General features: G+C 38.8%; 1 protein-coding gene across 5 annotated transcripts in view; it reads left to right on the forward strand.

Annotated features, from left to right (window-relative positions):
- The first annotated feature begins 2,460 nt into the window (after positions 1 to 2,460).
- Positions 2,461 to 16,276, forward strand: part of cdh19 (cadherin 19, type 2) — a 30,524-nt gene continuing 16,708 nt past the window's right edge. For 3 of the 5 annotated variants that reach the window (XM_023800300.2, XM_023800301.2, XM_023800302.2), the window contains exons 1-3: positions 2,461 to 2,677; positions 15,461 to 15,850; positions 15,975 to 16,269. In XM_023800300.2, coding sequence (XP_023656068.2) covers positions 15,641 to 15,850; positions 15,975 to 16,269 — 505 coding nt within the window. In that variant the 5' untranslated portion in view covers positions 2,461 to 2,677; positions 15,461 to 15,640. Of the gene's footprint in view, positions 2,678 to 2,792; positions 2,832 to 3,306; positions 3,361 to 15,460; positions 15,851 to 15,974; positions 16,270 to 16,276 lie in introns of all 5 variants that reach the window. The other 2 variants (XM_023800298.2, XM_023800299.2) reach the window with 2 other exon arrangements.

Below are 16,276 nucleotides of genomic sequence, written 5' to 3' on the forward strand. Positions count from 1 at the left end.
TACTGGGGGCTGTCCCCTCTACTAAGCCATCAATGCCCTCTCCACTTCACGTAATTTATGCCGGTTATTGCACAAGATTATACACTGTCACTGCTAGCCAATTTAGCCATGGTAGGGTGTATATTTTTGAAATGACTCCCTTTTTTACTGTTGGGCCTATTATCAGATACTCTGGCCAAACTACAGCTAACTGAGTACACTTTATTCACCGTCTTAACCTTGACTTTAAATTGCTGCTGGTGATTTAGCTGAAAAGGCTGCCGATATTAACGGCTTTGGATGTCAATGGATAAAAGGTGGGAAAAAAGCATTTGCAGTAACTAATGGGACTTTTGGAGGAGGGCTGTTTGTTGCAGAAAGAGATGAATAAAGCGGTGTTTTCTTTTTCTTCATCTACCTTCTTGGATTGGAGAGCCTCTGTTTCTGCTATGGGAGGTGATGCAGCACACATCATAAATCATACAGTATCCTTTGTGATTCAAATTTTTGTTTTCAAGGGATTTTTGGGAACAACTATATTCACATAATCTTTCCGAGGGAAAAAAAAAAGTTCGAATAACCCGCTTTAGTGATTCATCATATATAAATGAAGTTCCTTCAATATAAACCCGAAGTAAGATTTTCAAATCTACAGTTATATTTTAATATGACATCCAAGTAAGTGTCATCATGCAAATACACGGATCAGGAAGCAAACTGGTAAGTAAGCTAAGTGTCAGAGTCACTAAAAGCAGAGTCTAAAATGTAAATGTAAATCACACTGAATCAGAAGTTTGCTGGCACAGAAACAGATATTGCTTACAATTTTGAAAATTTGGATATGTTAGAGAGTTTTCCCTGGGAGAGAGGTGTGTGAAATAAACTTAGCAGACAGCTTGTACTATTTCTAACAAGTCCATCTACAGATTAATCTCAGCAGAACTGAAGTGTGCTAGCTTTCCTGTTGGGATCTGACTTTAGCATATGCCTTTTGAGAATATTACACTAGATATACTTAGTGGTCAGTGTAATGTGCAAACAGCCTGCGCCTACAAACAGCCAATCATGTGGCTGCAGGCACAACATCAAAATGTGGTCAAGAGCTTCAGTTACTGTTTGCATCAACATTAGAAGAGCTAAGATGCTTTGAACATGGTGTGATTGTTAGTGTCCGACGTGGGGGATCCAGCATCTCAGAAACATCCACCATTTTCACACACCAGAGTGTCTATAGCTCACAGAGTTAGCAAGAATTTTGTGGTGAAAAAAAAAACCCTGTTAATGAGAGAGGTCAGAGGAGAACAGCCATACTCATTACAGCTAACAAGAAGGTCGTGACTGAAAAAAAAAAGAAAAATAGCCTCTCTGAACATGAACTGTCTAGTCGTGGTTCCGAAGGCAAACGTGGGCCCTACTCAGTACTAGCTATGTGTACCTAATAAAGTGCATGTTGATCTGTTATTATGTCGGCATTATGTCTCTTGACATGCAGATTGAGATGGACCACATGTGTGCTTCACATTTGGCAGTAACTGAGCTCTTCCTTGGCTGATAGTCACTAGCAATCTGTCTTGTGTGTCATGAAATGACCCCCTACTAGTAACAACGGTGAACTGAACTGAAAATTTAAACTCGCCTTCCAATTTACAAAGAGTTGAGGCAGTGTTTTCAATTCTGTCTCCAGGCACGTTCCCTCCTCATGCTTCATGTTTGAATACGTAATTTGCAACATGAGAGATTCAAAACGCTATGTCAGCAGCCTTAATTAAAAAACGTTTCCTATGTCCGGCATTCTGACAGCAATAAACTAGCAATTATCGCATGCATGATGTATTTGATATTTGTTCTGTCAACTTTAGTCAAAATAGAAAATGAAAGTTCTAAACTGTGATGGAAAAAAACCAAAAACATGCAGAAATATTGATGTTTATTTATGAACTTATTAATAATCATGTATGCATTGTAAGTAAAACGGGAGGTCAAAACATTCAAAGCAAGGGCTGTTTTAGAGAAATGCAGCAGAAAATTTTCCTCAAATTGAACAGCAGGTGATATTGGTCTGATTCTCCATCTAGTATGAGCTACAGCCACACATCAACACTTTAACAATAAGGTATGTCCTTGGTTCCAAAAATGTGTGATGATGTCAAACAAATGCAAACAGCACATTTTTTCACGTGTCAGTTTTAAAGGCCTCAAAGGAATGGCTCAATCTTTCTACAGCAGTGTCAAGAAAGAATGCATCGCACAAAAAAATCCTTGCCTGATCTGGACTACCATCCTGGTACTCTAGCTAACTTCTAATAAATGCTGTATTGTCCACAAAAGGACAAAAAAAAACCCATTGCCATCCCCTGGCTTGAGCCGTCTGCATTATAATGAAGGCAGTGAATGTACAGCTCAGTTCCAATGTGATTCCAGACAAAAGTCCCTGTGTTTGTTCTTCCCCTCTAGAAGTTTCACTAAAAAGGGAGGGAAAAAAGGAGAGATGGGTATGAGTTGGGAATGTTTGGTATAGAGAAAAGCCAGAGAAGTCTTCGTCCTGTAGACATTCTGGATACCATTTCCCTGCACTGTTTATGATGTCTGCTTGAGGAGGCCTGTGTATTCAGCTGGAATCTGTGCAGATTTGTCTCATGAACCTATGGTGAACCTGGTGAAATGGAATAGATTGGAAGTGCAGATCTTATTTTTTAAGGTAGGACTGTGATTTGCGTCATTGTCGGGGAGCTGATTTTGTTGGTTTACTGTCAAAAACATCATAGATAAAAGGTCATTGGGTCAGTTGAATCTTTTTTTCTTCCCTTCCTTAGGCTGCGGTGTTGAAATTATTTTCTTATAACTGTTTGCAGGTAGGTCGATAACAGACAGAGTGCATGCTATTTAAAATAAATTTATATTTTAAATATTCGTGCAAATTGAAATGGTTTGAAAGAGCATCTTGACTACTGCTATGGTTTATTCAACGATTGTTATATAAAGTCAAAATTAAACCAAATAAGCTACACAAGCATGATGTAATGAAAAGTAAGCGTCTATGATTCCATGCATAGTGAAATAAATTAAAGTAAATTGAAACGCTGTGATGTTAAAAATAATGGCAATAACATTAAAGGCACAAATAAAAGAATAAAGTTTAATTACCCTGAAGCTCCTTTTATTATACTTTGAGGCTGAAAACATGCTTCTGAATGAGGCGGGTTTATTAAAGAGTGGACAGGGATCAGATTTAGAAAAGATGAAGTGTCAGAGCTTCGCCAAGCGGAACAATAAACATCACATGCCGACAAGGCCCTCTCATGACCAATTAAGTGCATCTGCTTTCAGAGTGGTAATCTGATGGAGACTGAACTGATGTGCCTTCAACAGCAATTTACAAGGGTAAGAGAAGAGACAACTAAAAAAAAAAACAGAAGCTTCGCACCTTTGAAAGTATGACAGCAAAATGATTCATAAACAAGCATGTTAACTGAAAAAGCAGTTATAAATAACTTCCACATGAAACACGGATGCCTGTATAATTTCATGTGTGCAAATTCAGTGCTAGTATAAAAATAATACATTTTACAGTGAACAGTGGGCTGGGACGCTGTGCCTGTGACCCCAGGGTTGGCAGAGTAATGTCACCGTTGGGCCTTTGAGTAAAGTCCTTAACCCCTAATTGCTCCCGCGTGTGTGTGCGTGTGTGTGTGTGTGTGTGTGTGCAGCTTTAAGCAACATTAAGACAGTATGAGGGTTCTTATGACTATGATTTTTTATGTTCATAATTTAATTTTTTTGCAGTGTTTTTCTACATGTATAGTAATTCTACTTAATTATTCCAAAGAATCCTTTCCACAGGTACAGGAGTTAAGATTCACTTTACTGGGTGACATGCTAAGAGTGATCTATGTATATTACAAAATATATAAAAAGAAAAAAAAAAACAGATCAGTTCCTCTATGGGGAATTAATAAAACCCCGAGAGAGAAACTCTGACACCCAGCATTCCAGTCTTAAAGGTCATCGACACAAAGGTTGTGAGTCTGTTTGCTGTAGCTGCTGCTAAAGGCAGTTGCTACTAGCTTCCCTAAAATCAGTTCAGCTTAACATGCCGCTTTCGTAGCTGTGAACGCCGGCGCAAGGCAGCACTTTGAAATGCACTTGAAAGGGAGCCGGTTCACGGACTCTTTTAGTATTAATTCAGTGGGATGGTAGTATATATTTTTTTCTCTTGTTGTTCGCATGAAGGACAAATCAAAGCTGCCACAGCTGAACAGCATTTACACAGTCATTAGCCCTTAAGTACACCTTCCTCCTCCTCTGTGCACCGTGGGCCATCAGATGGACTACAAAGCACTAGAAAAAAGACTTTTCTTACAGTCTTCTCCGCATAGCATGGGTGGACACATGGCATAAAAGGCTTTATCAATGCCAAAGACATTTTTTTTTTTAAATCAAAAAGCAAAGGACGTAAAGGCAGACAAAGACAAAGATGAACGTAACTCTTTCAGGAAGACTAAAAAATATTTCACTCATTTATTTTAATTTATGCCTTTTGTGTTGCATTAAATACATTTTAAGTGGTGTTATTTTGTTGAAATAAAGCCCCATACCAAGAATAACGAAAACATTCATATCTTTACTATGTCATGTGGAACCCTTTATAATTCCTGTGAAATATCAGAATGTCATACTGTATATGTACAACAAAAATGTGTACCATGGTCTAACCCCATTTATTAGCAACATCGTCTAGAAATATACACTTTTGGAGTCTTTACATACAGGCTGGGGTTTCTTTCCACCTGTTACAGGTGGATGGTGATGACATTTCATCCGTGCAAACATTAATAAAGGTTACTTAAAGGATTGCAGCCGACCAATGTGAAGATTGTGTTGAAGCTCCCTTTATTAAAGTACAAAACTACTGTGTTTACTGAGGCTCACAATGCACAGTGCTTTAGCTTGTGAGTGGTGCTTAAATATGGGCTAAAGAAACCTGGAAATTTCAATAATAATATTTCCATTTATTTTTTTTCGATATATTGTTGAGAAACTGCTTTTTTTTAGTACAGAGTCATGGTTAGTGTAGAGCAGGGGTGGGGAACTTGATCCATGGAGAGCCAGTGTGGGTGTGGGTTTTTGGGATGGCCTCCAAGTCAGCCATTAATAATACAGTGGTTCTCAACTCCAGTCCTGGGGACCCACTGTTATTGGCTGACTGAGAGGTCTTCCCAAAAACCCACACCGGCTCTCCATGGATCAGGATCCTCCAACCTGGTCTAAAGGGCACAAGGCAGGGAACCCTGGTATCCTGGATGGGCTGCCAGTAAACTACAGGGCATACTCACAGAAATAATCAGAATTCGAAGATACCATCCATCCATCCATCCATATACACATCAACAGTGGTGGCTGGTGACAATTGTTTGTTTGTTTTTTTTGGGGGGGGGTAGCACATCGTTGCTCAGCAATAGATAGATAGATAGATAGATAGATAGATAGATAGATAGATAGATAGATAGATAGATAGATAGATAAAATGAAGTCTAAACATAAACACAGCACACTGGAATGCTGCCTAAACATAAACATACTTGAACATAAATCCCCAGGTGTAAGCTCATCCTCAATCACTTGCCGGCTACTGGACATGTGAATCAGATTGTTCCGGTCCAAGCTCCTCCAAACTACCCCCTTTTTTTCTTCCAGTGGAAGTGTATTTATGTAAGGAAATAAACAAGTTTTCTTTGATTTTTACAGTTCCACTGGAAGCTGCCATCTCCAGAAAGACTCACGTTTCCAATTCGCCGCCAATAAAAGTGGGAATGTCTGAAAATCTGGAGAAAAAAATAACAATTAGAGAGCAGCCTCACCCAGATAATATATGCATTAACACAAAAATTAACCAAATACAATTTGGTACCAATTTTTAATGAATGCTGACAGACTACCTTCAAAATTATTTTGTTTTATGTAATGTAATTTATGTTTAACTTGTCTAAGTATACTTTCTTCACTGGATATTTAATGGGGGTTGCTGCCCAAGTGGCCCACGTTAACGAACCGCCACCTACACATCAACTGTCCAACCACTTTTCCTGTTCAGAATCTTGGGAGGCCTGACGGTTACCCCAGGCAGCACAGGGTACAAGGCTGGTTAATTGGATGTCAGTCTATTAAAGGACGCATCAACAAACAGAAACTGAGCGATACCAGTTCACCTGACCTAAGTCACGTGTCTTTTTCCGATGAGAGTAACCTAGATCATCTGTAAGAAAGCCACAGAAGCTCAGAGGTAGCTTGGGAGCTACAGAAACTAATATCAAAGCTCAGAGGCTACAGTACTAGCTCCTGCTTTGTCAGGTAAACATCTAAACAGTGTGGCTACTCTCTCTGCTTTTATTTATTAGGATTTTGTTCTGAACTTCTATAATAATATTTACTTGAATATGTATATTAGAATGATTTCTTTCAGTCACATCAAGACCAGAATCCAGCTTAATAGCTACTTGCTACAGGTGTGATGAACCACAGCAGCTTCCAGATGTTCCTAATGCAGACATTCCACCTTTGGGATATTGTTCAGGAAGGCAGAGAGGAGCACCCAGCAGGAAGGGGGTGCTGGCCAGTGGCAGGCTGGTATTACGGTAATACCGTATATCAGGGGTATTCAACTAAAATTTAAAGAGGTCCAGTTAGAGAAAATTTCTTGAAGCAAAGGTCCGGAAGATCATAATGTCTAACTATTTAGTGTGATATATATTTAAGTATCCTATTAGTTGTATAAATATTGCATGTAATCAGTACCTGACTGTCAAATCAAATTAATTCAGTACAATTCAAAAACGTTTTGACAATATTTATTGTCACGTGACATAGAACTTCGGCCAGCTGGCTGGAGTGAGATGGTCAATTCGGGATGTCTGCACACATGTAACAGTTCTTACCTTGTAAATAGTCTGCTTTTGTATTTAACCATCTAAATACACCTTTGACGTAGCTAATTTTAGGTTTTATAATGGAATAATATGGATTTGCTGTAAAATTTCCACGAGTCTGAAAGTGTGAGTGTCATGCCAGATGCTTGAGATTTGGCAGCCATGAAAATGTACATTTTTTGTTACACCTGAGTTTATTTATATAACAGATAACATTACTTTATACATATGTTAAAAAGTTCAACAAACATGAAATCAACAATAAACTACGTCTATTTATCCAACATGTTATATAATACATACTGTATTTGAAAACTTTTCAGCTGTATGATTTCAGGACAGACCAGTCACTCTGTTAGGAACATTACGGCTTTTTGTTTGCGGGTGTTAGCTTCACTGCTGCTATTAACACTAATATCACATTAGCGCAGACAAAGGGCTATATAAGCCAAATTACGTCTTGCTTGGTGGTCAAAGGCGTTTGACGTTCATTGGCGGGGGAAACGACGGTTCTACTGCTAAACCACTACCGAAAAGACTACAAACGCTGTGCCGGTTAAAATAGAATTATTTAAATAATAACTTAATGTTTTTGCTATCAGTCCGGGTCCGTATGCAGGGGTGCCGTAAGGGGGAGGAAAGCTAGGACGATTCCAAGGGCCCCTGAGTGACAGGGGCCCTAAAAAATTAGGAAAATAACTGGATTGGTTTGGACTGGGGGGCCTAATATGATATGCTTTCATGGGGCCCAAAATCTCTAGCAACGCCCCTGTCCGTATGGGACAGCTTCTGGGTCCGGACCCGGACCGCAGTCCACCTGTTAGTGACCTCTGCCGTATATGAATATTGCCGACTGGCGTAATTTGCTGACCAGGGTTGAGAAGGTTGCAGTGGTAATACTTCTTGCTGGCTAGTTTTACCACCACTGAGTAGCGGAACGACAGAGTTCTGGGACACTGCGCATCATTTGTGGGTGTCAGGGAGCTGCTGTCAATTTGCGGGAGACTCAGGTGGGATGTCTGCGGACGTATAATCAGCTACACCTGTAAGCAGTGTATTTACACTCTTTCTGGTCAGGGTTTCCTTGCCCAGGTTTGAGGTTGATTTTTCCTGCTCAGTCTTTCTGGTTTGTTTTGTTTGCTCTTGGCTGATCACTCGACCTCATTTAGTTCCAGAACTCCATCCTACAGTAGGTGATGCCCACAGTAACTTGGAGCTTGAATCTGTCTTGGTGCCTCAGCTACAGTATGTTCCTTGTAGAGAGCGGCCTGTCAGCACTGATTACTTGGGGGGGGTAACCTGCTAAGGTGCAGAAGACTGACAGAAAACCAGGACATGTGGGTCTTTACGATTAAGGTTGTGGCCTTTGGTCAGAGGTAGTGCAAAGTGGAAGGTTGTTGTGACACTATCTTTCTATATTTCAGACACACACAAACACACACACACACACACACACACACACACAGGTTTGTAATTAAATCTGTGTGGGGACTCTCCATTAGTTTCTATGGGGAAAATTCTAATCCCAACAGGATGACCTTAACCATAAATAACCAAAAAATATGAGACCTTTGGCATTTTTAGTTTTTTAATTGCCTTCTCAAATCTTAGTGTGGGTCTGAAAAATGGTCCCCACTATGTCAAAACAGCAGGTTTTATTACATTGTGGGGAACATTTGCTCCCCACAATGTAATATAAACATAATCCATACACACATATATATTCAGCAGGTTTTTGAATATGTGTATAAATTCACTATTGCAAATGTGGAAAAAAATTAATCCAAAACGTGTCAGAATGTCCAAAAAGCAGATTCCAGACAGCAACCTAAAATATAATGGAAACAAAAAACATTTTCTATATTGTGAAATTTTAATTTCTTGTGAAGATCAACGTGGCAGTTTTGTTCCGTATTGGTGAATGCTGAAGGAGACATTCAAAATATTATTATTGTTCTGCACAGAAAGATCCACGGAGACAAATTCAGGCAACCAGGTTTATTAGGGATTAAGAGAAGGGAGGTCATGAGCCGTATCCAAGTCATTGCCAGGAGCCAGAAGCCAGAGTCCAGAACGTGATCCGATGTCGTCGTCGAGAAAGGGGATGCCGAGGGTCGAGAAGCCAGTAGGTCAAGCCAGAGACACGGGGGACGAACACGGGGAAATCCACGACGGGTGTCACGGGGAGGGCGGACGGGCAGGAGGGCAGGCAGGAGTCGAGGATGGAGCGGGCAGGGCCAGGAAGATGGAACGTAACTGGGGAGACAACGAATAGTCAGAGCGCTCAGTATGTACATTACTAAAATACCTCGCACCAGACTAATGTCAGTGCGAGGCTTAAATACGGTGGTTTTCCTTAGTTTCCGGCAATCATGGCCGATCACGTGAGGTGGGTGTGACAATTATAAAGGAAAACCAAGCTGTTCTTTCTTTTTGCATGATATTTGTGGAGGAATTTGCAGAAGAATTTGGTGACATTTGGTATTATAATTTTGACAGCTGGCATTGCCAAAGCCAAACTAACAATACATTTTTTCAAGATCACTTTTATATATTGCTTATATGCTTTCAGTTCTGCAATAGCATGTTGCAATAGCAAGTTCTGAGTCAGTGTTAATCAGTACCTATTACTGTCTTTAGCAAATTAACAATAACAGCTGATTAGATAGATTCATTATGGCAGCGTTTAGTGACACTGAGCATGTCATATTACTCGGTTGTTAAAATTACCTCAGCATGAGTGTTGTATGTTTGTTGCAGTAATGTTTTAATCAATTTATATTAAAATCTAAGTTCATCAGTGTGCATTTATCTTTCCAAGCCACAAATGTCCATATTCCTTCAATAGTCCTAATAACCTACAAAACTAAAAACTGGTGAAATTTGGGACATTTGAAGCAAATAAATAAGCCTCTGCATTATATTCCCCAAAGTTACCTGTATAAATCTGCTTTCATAATGTGAATTACGTAGATGATGTGACCTCCAACAAGTACATGTGACTACATAATGATTTTAGTTGAAAAACTCTGACTTTCAGCTTATGTAGTTCTGGATCCAGATGTTTTTGTTTCTTTAAATGACTTCTTTGGAATCCCAACAGACTGAGTACTCCTGCAAAATCATTTAATTCAATTTGGCTGACACAAACAATGACTGTTCCACCATACACACTATCCACTGTGACTAAAGCCCTACTACTGAGAAACTTTATTATAGATGTACAACTGCTTTCTTTCAAATGTCCTACATGCAGTGTGCAATGAAGCCTTGCAATGAATGATTGTTCAGGATGGATGAGATGTTCACATGATTAGAAACTCCATTTCAAAATAAAGTCGTTAGCAGCCTAGCTTATATACATGGAGCATATTCAAGGGCATGCAGGTAATAAAGCATTGGCCATAGGATGTCACTGCACAGAAGTACGTACACATTCACACATACATCAAATCATGCACTAAAGCTGCTTCAGAGAGCCTGGAATAATGTTCCTAGTCTGCAGTCCATGGGCCAATATTGGCATTCATTCAGCCCTCAGAATGTTGGCAGTTTTGAGTGGGGTTGGTTAATTTCCAAAATTGAGCGATATATTTTCACCCCACGACTTTTTTGTGACCGCTAACAATCACGCATGTTGGAAAAAAAATAGAAACGGCTAAACTTAAACTTATTAAACGTTTCACTGACTGATCTGCCACCAGCGGTCCCCTCCCCCCAGTTCGCAATTTTTACTGGTCTGTGAAATTTTTACACAACATTAACCAGTATGCGGTCATGAAAAGGCTGGGAACGCCAACCCTAGTTCACCTGCACTGCTTTTCATTTGTGTTTGACGTTTGTACCTAAACAGATTATTATCACATTTACGAGCCCAAAACATATTGTTCGTAGAACTCCATTCTTCTGTTAATGATTTAACATTTCGCCTTATTTCTGTTAATTTTAGAACGTATTCTACATCAAGAATTGTAAGTAACGTGAGTTACTATTAAAGATTATAATAGCAGATTGATTTATTACTGCGATTCACCTGACTGACAATATGCGTGCAGTTTTAGAAAATAAATAAATATTGTAGCAGCACTCTACAGAAAGGCATACTTCCTCTGAAGACGTCTATGACAAGCTGAACATCAGCTGAAAATCGAAGCATTTATTCATAAGCAGAAGACAAATAGGAGACTGTCCTGAAATTATACATTATTCCACATTTTTATGAAGTTTAGTCATTTTATTATATAGACCATAAAGCATTTACACTATTTTGAACAGTTTTAAAGAACTGTTGTATTTAAACCTATGAGTTAGAAAAGAAAGTGAATCAAAGCGATAGTTTATGCATCTCATTATTTTACTGGTTCTTTATATCTTGAGAAAAGTCTGGCATGTCTTCAGTGAAACATTAGTTATTAATCCACCGCCTGCTCCAACATCTGCACGGCTGTGGATGAAATATGAAATAGGGAGAGATGTGAAAGCAATACAAGGGAGAGGTTGGATTACAGTATCATTTCTGCAGACAAGAAGATTCATCTAAAACAGAAAGGCCAATGTTTCTTATTATACATAAGCGCTGGTTCCCATATGAAAAAAGCACCACGTTTTTAATATGGTACACCAAAGCTTGTAATAGACTTTGCTCAATAGAAATAGCTATGCTTGTCATATATATATATATATGTAAGATTGCATCATTAATAATTACTGAATCCTGTTTATATCTTAAGCATAATACCTTTCTGCTAAGTTTCCAGATTAGCCGACTTTGTGATGGGTTTGCAGTTGAATTTTTCTTGCAAATATTACAATTTCAAATTGAAATGCAGCTTCCATTACAGCCACGCGGCAAAAAAAGAAAAGAAATGTCTAAGCCATATAATAAATTTCCCTTTGTATAAGTTCTCCTTAACAAATGCATTATGCCGCCCTTAGAGGCTATCATAACTCACTTCAACCCTATTTAAATTCTGGATTTCCCCTATGATCCACATATACACAGTTAACTAATTGGCATTTCTAAGTTGCTCATGTGGGGACAAGCGGATCTTGGGATGGATTGACTTCCTATCCAACTTCAGACTTTCCTCTGCCACCAAAATTTTGGAAGATGGATGTCTAGCTGGCTGGATGGATGGATAGATTGACATTAAGGTCTAACATTTTCAATGCACCCAAATAGACAATATACTATAAAATCAGAGTATGACTTTATTATTTAGTTGGTCTAAGACTGAGTATCAGCAAGTCATGCAGTCCTGTAGATACACTTTCTTTTAGTTTTACCTAAAAAATCACAATGACCTGATTTATTCCTTAAATTTATTCTAAGCTACAGATAATTCCTTTCTAGATTCTGACTCCTGACTGAGGTATATAAGCATTTTAACATTTGCATTATGTAAGATTCTACTCATCAGAAATGTGCCCAGTGCTAGAATTGTCAGAAATGCTTATTAGTAATGTTAAATATTTTTTAAATTATGTTGAAGGTTTTAGTGATAAAAGGCAAATTTAATTACACATTCACTTGATATTTGTTAGCTGAGTTGTTCAAATTATTAAACAATAAAAAGAATGCTCCAAACTTTAAAGGCCAATTATTAAAAATACTACATGACAGTAGAATAGTTCATTAACAATTTCTAAATGTTATGAAAATTCTACCCTTGAAAAACAAATCCCAGGATTTCTTCTATAAGCTTTCAAAATTGAACGACAAAGCGAGAGGATATACTGTAGGGAGAAATGAAACAGAGTCTTGAGTTCTTTTGATGGCCTGTCAATATCAAGGCTGCCAACTATTTTAGCAGTTTTCCACAAGGTTTGCCTGAATGCACCATTTGTTCAGCAATCATTTAATAATTAGCAAAGGGATGTGGCTAATTAATCAATTACTGGCAGATAAGGCATGAAAAAGAATAGCTCCCTGCTGATATGTGACGAGGGTCCGTGGATGTTGCTGCACTTGGTGTACATGGTGGCGTTTTCCTCTTGGGACGTGAGAACATGAAGCAACTCTGTACCAAGATTCAACATTTTTATTTGCAATGTGCAACAGCTGCATTGTATTGCTTGCTCTTTCAGTCACACTTGGTTCGAAAGAGACTAAACAAGTCTCTGAGACAAGTGCAAACTATAGACAATATGCAGAAGTTGATAAAGTGCAATGACAGTGCTTATAAAGCGCATGTGCCAAAGATACGGCTGTTACGGGAAATGCATACATTGGAAATGGCTTGGGGGAAGAAGACGCTGTTCTTGAATCTGCTAGTCAGAGTTCTGATACTGTGAAACCTCCTCACTGACTGCAGGGGTGTGAAGAGTTTTTGGCTGGGATAGCTAAGGCCCTGAATTATAGAATGAATCTCGTTAGAGCAGCGGTTAAGGTACAGCTGGCCAGTGGGGGGGGGGTGTTCAGTCCCTGTGATCTTCTGGGTGGACTTCACAAACCTAGGCACCATAGGGTGGACATGGTCCACTAAAATGGCCATATATTCCTGGGCTGTTATATGACCTCATGACTCCCACAAGTTGGCCGCCCATAAAACTTCACAATATGAGCTGAAGGCAGCCTTTGTCTTCCACCAAACGTAAACCCATCTGGATGTCTGAAAAAGGAGTAAAAATGACTCATCAGGCCATTTTGCTTTTTCCTTTGCTCAGAGGTCTGGGTTGCAAGGTCCTTACATCAGGTTATGTGTCTTTATTCATTTGAAATGGATGAAGGGGGTTTCACAACAGAAGCTCTGAAATAAATCCCCATGTAAGGAAGCTCATGATGTATAGTTTTTGTTGAGACTCAACAAATTCAATTCTGTGCTAATTTTGGAGGCTATATTTTGTGGTCTAACCCTGTTGATGAGTGTCGACTTGGTACTATGTAAGAAATACATTTTTTTAAGTGTTTGACATATGCTGTCAAGATTTCTCAGACTGTTACCCTTGATAAATTAAATAATTCCACAGTTTTTATGAGTCATGCACCTGCAATTAAGGCTCCATCTCCTTGATCTTACATATCAAAGTATTGATTATCAGACCTCTTGTACAGCTGCCACATATTTCTAATTCTCATTCGCACTGCTACCTATTATGACTCACCTCCGTAGCTGCGTTTGTCATTGATATTTAGTCACTCAAAATTTATATTCCATTTTCATGTGGTATTTCCATTATTTTATGCCGCAACTGCAAATAATTATAAGTGTGTAATTAGCAGTATATCTAACATATTCAATGTCTCCATGGATAATCAATAATGCAAATTAATAAATTATGTGTAATATATGACTTGAGTGGTGTTTAAATATTTTACTAATAAAGTTTTTTTTTAAAACCAATAATGTTATAACTTTTGAAAAATTATTGCGGTATATGGTTTGTTCTTCTCCATGATGGATTCATGCTGCTTTGTAATTCATATGCTGTAAATGTCCTAAAGTACAAAGCTTTGTATTTGAGGCATCACTGACTGGCCTTAACACAGTGGTCTTTAGGACCAGGCCGCAATCAGAAATGTTCACATACTGGGCCTAGAATGTATCACATGTTTGTCCAAAGATTTCTGAATGTTTTCACAACTTTCTCATTCATTTTACACTGCAAGCTAATTCTACTATAAACAGTATTTAGAATATAAGGCAATATACCTGTATATTTTAATCATTTACTAAAATACTAGATGTTTTTAATTTTATATATTTATATGAGTATTTACACCACTGTCAAAATATCTAACCCACCTCAGTACAACGAGTGGGTCAACAGAAAAACTGTTTATGAATCTGTTTTCTGCCCAGTGTTAATGACTAAAAATTAGGGAAAACTGACACAACTACTACTGTAGAATACCTGGTGGCAAATGTAATATTTACTGGAAAAAATCAGGAATCTAACCACTGTCAATTCAGACATTAGCCATGAATAAAGTACATGGGTATAAGTGAAAAACTTACTGTACTGTAATGTGTCATGGTGATACATGTGGTCAGTTCCCATAGCTGAATTATGTAGGGTTTCCTTAGTTTTTGTAGAAGCAGACACATCAAGCTTACCAGGTTAACCTGCAACTTCATGCGATTCTTCAAATAAGCCATACTAACTGCTAGTCCAAATGACTTAAACATGTCCACTGGTTTTTCTGTCCCAATTGTGATTAAGGATCTTTTTAGACACAATTCAGGGGCCCCATAAATCAGTTATATCTAATTTTTAGCATCAAATTGATTTACACACAAAGATGAACAAGTTTATGGCCAACCCTTTGGGGACGGGGATGGGGACGAAGGGGGCCAACACAGCAGTCAGATGAAAAGAAAAAAGAAAGAAAAAAGACATACTGTATAGACATACTCAATGCTACAGTCTAAGGCAGGTCATGCATACATTCACTTATGATGTTTGGATACTTATTCTTTTACTTTTTTCCAGATCTCAGCTGTATCTGGTTGGGCTGTAGTACGTCTTGCTGTTGTGCATTCAAGGTTTGCTATATTGAGAAGATTAAAGGATGCAACAATGTGTTTCAAGCAAAGTATTGCATTTGTGTCTTACAGAGATGGGCATGCATAATGATGGGCCTTCTGATGCATCATGGATTTCGTCTCTGATGTTATGTCACCCCCATGTCCTGTTGGTTCGAGCGGTTGCAATTTACAGTAAATGGGACAGCAGTGCCAGGTGCTGTCTGAGCAAAGCGGACTAGAAGAGGGGCAAAGGGCAGAGGCCAAAAGTAAATGATGCACAACTCCGTGTTCCTGCCTTTGCTCTTCTTCTCCCTGGTGACGAGATGCTCCACGGCGGAGGACGTGCAGATGGCCAAGCAGCACAGAGATCCCTGTGTGGCCGAAGAGGAGCACGTGTCATACCGGCGCTTCAGACGCGGCTGGATTTGGAAACAGCTTTTGGTTCAGGAGGAGGACCCAAATCCCCGAATGATTGGACAGGTAAATAATGCTTAAAACAAGAAAAAGGAATACATCATGCCTTATCTAGGTCAGAGGAAATTCCAGAATGATATTGTGTCATTTTTCAGGTAGATGAATTTTGATTTTTTGGTTTTTTATGTAGATCAAATCAGACTATGACAAAGGCGACTTTTCCATTAAGTACCTTCTGTCTGGTGAGGGTGCTGGAGAAGTATTCATCATAGACGAGTATTCGGGGGAGATCTACACATTACACAAGCTCGACAGGGAAGAGAAGGCCTTCTATATACTGAGATCCCAGGCTATAAACAGGAAAACTAACCAGCCTGTTGAACCTGAGTCAGAATTCATCATCAAAGTCCAGGACATCAATGACAACATGCCACAGTTCCAGAATGAACCGTATGTGTCAGTAATTCCAGAAATGTCTCCCAGTGGTATGTA

This window comes from Paramormyrops kingsleyae, chromosome 1, assembly GCF_048594095.1.
Source record: "Paramormyrops kingsleyae isolate MSU_618 chromosome 1, PKINGS_0.4, whole genome shotgun sequence".
NCBI classification, from domain to species: domain Eukaryota; kingdom Metazoa; phylum Chordata; class Actinopteri; order Osteoglossiformes; family Mormyridae; genus Paramormyrops; species Paramormyrops kingsleyae.